This window comes from Antennarius striatus, chromosome 1 (genome assembly GCF_040054535.1).
Source record: "Antennarius striatus isolate MH-2024 chromosome 1, ASM4005453v1, whole genome shotgun sequence".
NCBI lineage: Eukaryota > Metazoa > Chordata > Actinopteri > Lophiiformes > Antennariidae > Antennarius > Antennarius striatus.
In genome coordinates, this window is record NC_090776.1 from 319284 (window position 1) to 327500 (window position 8217).

The 8217-nt window shown below is 48.8% G+C and overlaps 1 protein-coding gene across 3 annotated transcripts in view; it reads left to right on the plus strand.

The window, feature by feature from the left end:
• The first annotated feature begins 4681 nt into the window (after positions 1 to 4681).
• kcnq1.1 (potassium voltage-gated channel, KQT-like subfamily, member 1.1) overlaps positions 4682 to 8217 on the plus strand; it is a 20891-nt gene continuing 17355 nt past the window's right edge. The window contains exon 1 of one of the 3 annotated variants that reach the window (XR_011034692.1): positions 4682 to 5121. Coding sequence is in view for 2 of the 3 variants with exons in the window: in XM_068309627.1 (XP_068165728.1) it covers positions 4826 to 5121 (296 nt within the window). In the remaining variant the exon portion in view is untranslated. The remainder of the gene's footprint in view (positions 5122 to 8217) is intronic. The other 2 variants (XM_068309627.1, XM_068309548.1) reach the window with 2 other exon arrangements.

Genomic DNA, 8217 nt, shown 5'->3' on the forward strand with positions numbered 1-8217 from the left:
TTCTGGGATGTCGATGGCGTGATCAGTGGAACACGTGATGACGTCACGTGACAGAACGAAGCGTCGTCATGACACCCTGACACGGTGATGTGATTAAAATAGATTTCACTGCTGGGTATTTTTACCTGCTGCCACCGGTGAGGATGGAGGTGGCCCCGGTGCATTGTGGGAGAGACGTACCGGGACAGCCTGTCAGGAGACACCCAATGGGGTCGTGTCCTCAGCCCCCCCTCACGTGAGGCTGGCGTGTTCTCCACAGAAACGTTCACCTGGATGCAGGTGATTGGACGCTTCAGGCCTCTGATCCGTCCAATCACGTCCCTCCTGACAAACGTGCACACTCAGCAGGTTTAGGATCACATCCAGACCCTCTGGGTAATGACAGGGAGCTAGCTGCTACGTTAGCATGACAGGGAGCTAGCTGCTACGTTAGCATGACATTAGCTTTAAAGCGTCTGCATGTGGATCCTCACAGCCTAGGCAGCGATCACGTGACGGTCACATGACGGTCATGTGACCGTCATGTGACCATCACATGATTGTCACATGACCATCACATGACTGTCACATGACCGTCACATGACCATCACATGACTGTCACATGACCATCACATGACCGTCACATGATCGTCACATGACTGTCACATGACCATCACATGACTGTCACATGACCGTCACATGACCATCACATGACCGTCACATGACCGTCACTCACATGTAAAGACTTGAGCTGATGAAGAGGAGGCTGAATGCTGCAGTTCACACTCCTTAACAGCCGTGAAGAAATGGTGTGGAGGGGTGTGGGGGGGCTGGAATGAATTTGTCCTGTTTGTGAGGAGATGAAAGAGGAAACACTGACCCCTCCCTCGTGAACGTGAACGCCCCCCAGCACGGAGTCCACTAGAAACAGGAGCATCTTTGTTTTCTCTGCTAAAAACCAGCATGAGATGATAATCTGTCGGGGGGGGGGACAAGATGTTCCGCTCCGCTGCACAACATGCAGCTCAGTGCAGGCGGGGGCTCCTTCATTAACGGACACTTCATCTTCATCTTCATTACCAACTCTGTTCAAACTAACTTTATTAACAGCGTTTCTGCTCACAAACAGTTCAGCCCGAGAAAAATGGTGAAAACAGAGTTTCACAACTTCCTGCAGTGTCGGGGGGGTCAGACCCACGGCCTCCTGAGTCCCTGTATTGATCACCAGAGGGGACCAGAGTCCTGTCCCATAAAGCTGGATTAACCTAGTCAGACTTCCTCTTCCTTATCCGGCTTCACTTACCCAGACATCCACCCTCCAGATTTCCGGTCCCATAAAGCCGGCTATCAACTCACTAATTCAATCCAGACTTGTCCACTCTAGATCTGTGCGCGCTCACATAAAAAGGGCGGAGTTTGCTGCATGTGACCAATCGCAAACATGCAACAAACCGGCCCGAGACGCATATTTCACAACGGAGGAGCAAACGATAATAATCAATAATACGATCAATACAAATCAATAATCCAGGCAAAAAGCAACACAGCTGCAGCTGCCAAACGGAGCAAGGATCTCTGGGAAAACATGGCCGACTGCGTCAATGAGGAAGTTAGTGCCATTATAATATTACTGCCCCACTATGATGCACTTGTGTATCTGACTACAGTAACATGTGTGTGTTCATACATGTGTGTGTGAACCACATGTTTGGTTATGACATGTGATCGTAGCCCCGTGACTTTATGAACAGCTCTACGTACTGTGTTCTTCACAGGTTTTCAGCATCGCCAACACAATACATTAAAGTACCGATCAATCAATCAATCAATCAATCAATCAATCAATCAATCAATCAATCAATCAATCAATCAATCAATCAATCAATCCATGATCTACTGAAACAAATCATTGATCAATGACATTCTATCTGTGTGTTGCTTGTAACCCGTCCAACGAGGGATTTCAGGACATCATAATAATTACCAACATCACTCAGAAATATATTAACTGTGGCAAAGACCCTCAGGTCAATGCACACTGTGGGGGGCTGTCAGCGCGATGATGTCACTGATGCAGCTCCTCTGATTGGTTGATCAGTTCCTCCAGCTGACAGGGGGGGGTCACCAGTAGGGTTCTGGTTCCTGTAGTGATGGTTTCCTTTGCTGGGTGTTCAGTGAACTCAACCCCCCCCCCCCTTCTCTGTGTAGCCATGGTTACTCCTGCTTCCATTCCCACAGCCCCCCCCCCCCCACCTTGACTCCCCAAAGGGAAACAAGGGGTGTTTGTTTGTTACGGAGACAAGGGAGACAAGGGCCCCCCAGAAAGGCAGTGCCCTAGTCGCCTTTCTGGGGGGCCCCCTTGTCTCCCCAAAGGGAAAGAAGGGGCAAACAACAGGAGCGGCAGGCGGGGGCCACACACACACACACACACACACACACACAAACACACACACACACACACAGAGTGTGTGTGTGTGTTTCCACTCACTCACAGCTCTACCAGTTTGACATAACAACTCACTGAAATTTAAAGATTCATTTGTTCACGTTTCTACAAACTCTGGATTAAATAAATCATATTAATTAAATCAGATTGAATAAATCAGATTATAAAATCAGGTTAAATCACATTATAAAATCAGGTTAAATCAGATTAAATCAGATTAAATCAGGTTAAATCAGGTTAAATCAGATTAAATCAGGTTAAATCAGATTAAATCAGGTTAAATCAGATTAAATCAGATTAAATCAGGTTAAATCAGATTAAATCAGATTAAATCAGGTTAAATCAGATTAAATCAGGTTAAATCAGGTTAAATCAGGTTAAATCAGGTTACATCAGGTTAAATCAGGTTAAATCAGGTTAAATCAGATTAAATCAGGTTAAATCAGGTTACATCAGGTTAAATCAGGTTACATCAGGTTAAATCAGGTTAAATCAGATTAAATCAGATTAAATCAGGTTAAATCAGGTTAAATCAGGCTAAATCAGGCTAAATCAGGTTAAATCAGGTTAAATCAGATTAAATCAGATTAAATCAGGTTAAATCAGATTAAATCAGGTTAAATCAGGTTAAATCAGATTAAATCAGGTTAAATCAGATTAAATCAGATTAAATCAGGTTAAATCAGATTAAATCAGATTAAATCAGGTTAAATCAGATTAAATCAGGTTAAATCAGGTTAAATCAGATTAAATCAGGTTACATCAGGTTAAATCAGGTTAAATCAGGTTAAATCAGATTAAATCAGATTAAATCAGGTTAAATCAGGTTAAATCAGATTAAATCAGGTTAAATCAGATTAAATCAGATTAAATCAGATTAAATCCGATTAAATCAGATTAAATCAGGTTAAATCAGATTAAATCAGGTTAAATCAGGTTAAATCAGATTAAATCAGGTTAAATCAGGTTAAATCAGATTAAATCAGGTTAAATCAGATTAAATCAGATTAAATCAGATTAAATCAGGTTAAATCAGGTTAAATCAGATTAAATCAGGTTACATCAGGTTAAATCAGGTTACATCAGGTTAAATCAGGTTAAATCAGATTAAATCAGATTAAATCAGATTAAATCAGGTTAAATCAGGTTAAATCAGATTAAATCAGATTAAATCAGATTAAATCAGATTAAATCAGGTTAAATCAGGTTAAATCGGATTAAATCAGGTTAAATCAGGTTAAATCAGATTAAATCAAGTTACATCAGGTTAAATCAGGTTACATCAGGTTAAATCAGGTTAAATCAGGTTAAATCAGATTAAATCAGATTTAATCAGGTTAAATCAGGTTAAATCAGGCTAAATCAGGTTAAATCAGGTTAAATCAGATTAAATAAAGAGTATGTTTATAATTTTCTCAGACACATGGACTAGTGACTACTAACTGCAGCTGTCACACCTGCTCCACACATATGGGCGTGCCTGGGGCATATCTGGGGCGTGTCCAGGCTTGTCTTGGGGCGTGTCTGGGGCACATCTGGGGTGTGTCCGGGGGCGTATTCAGGGTATATATAGGGCGTGCCCAGGGCGTGTCCAGGGGGCGTGTCCGAGGGCGTGTCCAGTGGTTGGAGCCTCCTGCTCTTCCCGTTCCTTGATGTCCCTGAGAGACGGGTGAGGAATACCCTCAGGGCTGCGCCGCCAGAGGGGTGTGGAGTTACCCATCAGCCACTGGTGCACCTGGACGTGTTTTTAAGGTCAAACAGCCTCGACCAATCAAATCCTCTCAGCTCTTCTCACAATAAAATGCAGGACCTTCAAAATAAAGGTCCTCTGTGGAAACACGTGACCTCTGGCAGCAGGAACCAATTAGAGCCGAGCTTAATTCCCACCTGGCAACAGATGCTGTCATCAGGCCACGCCCACTCGGTGCTAGAACGACCGACCTGAGTCCAAGGTCACCGGAAGTAACGGAAACCACAGAGGCCGCATTCCAGCAGGGTTCGAACCTCAGCCCCTCCCCCCGAAACTCCTCCCACCCCAGAGGACCCCCCCCACGTTTGTTGACACCTGGAATCACTCAGAACCACGTGAGGAGCGACCCTGTGTTTTTAGTGTGTGTGTGTGTGTGGGGGGGGGGGGCTCAGAGCTCCACCCGGGCTGATAAGGGGCTCGGGGGAGTCCACACACACACACACACACACACACACACACACACACACACACACACACACACACACACACACACACACACACACACACACACACAGACACGCTCATAGAGGCCAACCCCCCCTCTACAGACACGCAGCCGCGCGCAGCAGCGGGAGCGCGCTCCAGAGAACTTTTGATCGGTGACGGTGGAAGTAACGGTCAGAAAGTCCCCCCCCCCACGAAACCGGATCATGTCGGACCGACCCGGGCCCGGTGGCCCCCCCAGACCGGAGAACCTGGAGCTCACGGAGACCCCGTCGTGGAGACCGGACGGTGACCGGGACAGGGCGGAGGACGGGAACACCCCCATCGACATGCCCCGGGTCCACATCCACCCCTACCTGTCCCACCCGCGGATGTCGGTCCGCATGTCGGTGTTCAGCACCGGAACCCGCCCGGGGCTCACGCGCGCGTACGTCCAGGGGCGCGTGTACAACTTCCTGGAGAGACCGACCGGGTGGAAGTGCTTCGTTTACCACTTCACGGTGTGAGTGTCCGGGGGGGGCACGGCGTGAGTGTGTGTGTGTGTGGGGGGGGGGGCACGGCGTGAGTGTCCGGGGGGGGGGGGCACGGCGTGAGTGTGTGTGTGTGGGGGGGGGGGGCGGGGCACGGCGTGAGTGTCCGGGGGGGGGGGGCACGGCGTGAGTGTCCGGGGGGGGGGGGCACGGCGTGAGTGTGTGTGTGTGTGTGTGGGGGGGTGGGCACGGTGTGAGTGTCGGGGGGGGGGGGGGGGCACGGCGTGAGTGTCCGCGGTGGGGGCACGGCGTGAGTGTGTGTGTGTGGGGGGGGGGGCACGGCGTGAGTGTCCGGGGGGGGGGGGCACGGCGTGAGTGTCCGGGGGGGGGGGGCACGGCGTGAGTGTGTGTGTGTGTGTGGGGGGGGGTGGGCACGGTGTGAGTGTCGGGGGGGGGGGCACGGCGTGAGTGTCCGCGGTGGGGGCACGGCGTGAGTGTGTGTGTGTGGGGGGGGGGGGCACGGTGTGAGTGTCGGGGGGGGGGGCACGGCGTGAGTGTCTGGAAACCGGGTGTGTGTGTGTGTGACGGAACCTCCTTAAGGGATAAGGTTATGCTACAGACCTACTGACCACAGACCGACTGATGACAGACCTACTGACTACAGACCTACTGACTACAGACCTTCTGACCACTGACCTACTGACCACAGACCTACGAACTACAGACCTACCGACCACAGACCTACTGACCACAGACCGACTGATGACAGATCTACTGACCACAGACCTACTGATCACAGACCTACTGACTACAGACCTACTGACCACAGACCGACTGATCACAGACCTTCTGACCACTGACCTACTGACCACAGACCTACCAACTACAGACCTACCGACCGCAGACCTACTGACCACAGACCTACTGACCACAGACCGACTGATGACAGACCTACTGACGACAGACCTACTGACCACAGACCTACTGACTACAGACCTACTGACTACAGACCTACTGACTACAGACCTACTAACCACAGACCTACTGACTACAGACCTACTGACTACAGACCTACTGACTACAGACCTACTGACTACAGACCTACTGACCACAGACCTACTGACTACAGACCTACTGACTACAGACCTACTGACTACAGACCTACTGACTACAGACCTACTAACCACAGATGTTTCTCCTCTCATCCAAGAGACTTCTTCAGTTCCAATGGTGTCGGGTCCAGTTTATTACCCCTGTGGGGTGTGGTGAGTTTATTACCCCTGTGGGATGTGGTGAGTTTATTACCCCTGTGGGGTGTGGTTAATAAACTGACCACACCCCACAGGGGTAATAAACTGGGACCAGACCAGACACCTTCAGAACTGGAGAAGCCTCCTGATGAGAGACTAAACGTCTCCACATGTTCTCCAGTCCAGACTGGTTGAACTGGTTGAACTGGTTGAACTGGTTGAACTGGTTAATCTGGTTTGTCTGGTTTATCTGGTTGAACTGGTTTATCTGGTTTAACTGGTTTGTCTGGTTTATCTGGTTGAACTGGTTTATCTGGTTGAACTGGTTTAACCGGGTTATCTGGTTTAGCTGGTTTAACTGGTTGAACTGGTTTTTCTGGTTTATCTGGTGACCTGAACACACACATCAGTCTCTACTGACGGGATCACTGCTGGAAACAGTTACTCCATTTTTCTGCATCCCAAACTTTTAAAAGTGTAACGAACAAATCTGTCGTGTGTGTGTGTGTGTGTGTGTGTGTGTGTGTGTGTGTGTGTGTGTGTGTGTGTGTGTGTGTGTGTGTGTGTGTGCGTGCGTGTGCGTGTGTGTGTGTGTGTGTGCGCGTGTTTTGCAGATGAACTTCTCCTTTGTTCGCTGCATGAAACTGTCGCTCATCTCTAAGCGATTCTGACGTTTATCTGTGTTGACGTGTGTGTGTGTGTGTGTGTGTGTGTTTGTGTGTGTGTGTTCGTGTGTGTTTGTGTGTGTGTGTGTGTTCCTTGACGGGGGCACTTCGATTCTTGGCTGGCCCTTAACAACCCCAGGCTGTGGCGATAAGGAGCAAACAGAGCAGAGCCTCCACATAGTTTCCACTGACTCCACCCACAGGAAGTGTGTAGGTTGTAGGTCCGCCCCCCCTCAGGTCAGTGATGCTGGGCTAGCACCAGGAGCTAGTGTGGCTAACCGCTGTGGGTCAGGGTAAAGGAATTGAGTAAGACACAAAAACACACATTCTGTGTCCAAGACAGTGGTGCAGCGGTGTGGGGGGGACCCTCCCCCTGGGGGGTCCGGGGGGCCTCCCCCTGGGGGTCCGGGGGGCCTCCCCCTGGGGGGTCCGGGGGGCCTCCCCCTGGGGGTCCGGGGGGCCTCCCCCTGGGGGGTCCGGGGGGCCTCCCCCGGGAAATGTTGTAGAAAATGTGGTTGTTTTCCTGCATTCTGAGGACAAAATCTTGTGTTCAGTTTCCCTCCAAAAACCCACTAAAGCCAGCAGCTGGAGCTGAACTCTCTTTATTTCTGTCCTACTTTATGCAGGAATGAATGTGAGATTCAACCATTGAAAACTTCATTCACTCTGAAGATACAGTCAGACTAAATATTACTCAGTGTTTACTGGTAGTTTACTGAGACTAGAAGACATTTGAACTCTGACCACCACCAACACCATTGGTATGACAGAGTTTAGTTTAGTTTAGTTTAGTTTATTTAATTCAATAACATGATTTTTCATTTTAATCTAAAAAGACATAAAACATCAAGCGAGGTGAAAACACATTTACATCATCGCTGGTTATTCCTGCTGGTCAGAGGGAACAAAAGTCTAAGACTACTAACAAGTATTGATAATATCTTTCATTGACCTTCTGATCGGTCTGTCTCCACCCCCCCCCTCAGCATTCACCATTTGTTTATTAATGAGGACTTTAACACAAACTCTACTAGAAGCACTGGATTCTTTTGATCGATGGTCCTCTCCTTGTCTTACACCAATTCAGGGGTTCAGCTTGTAAAAAAAACATTTTTGTTTTTCATTGGACGAGAGGTCATGACCCCAGTGCATATTTAATGATCGGGAGCGTTCGGGTCACTTCGGCTAAATTCCGTCGGCATGCGGAAATAGT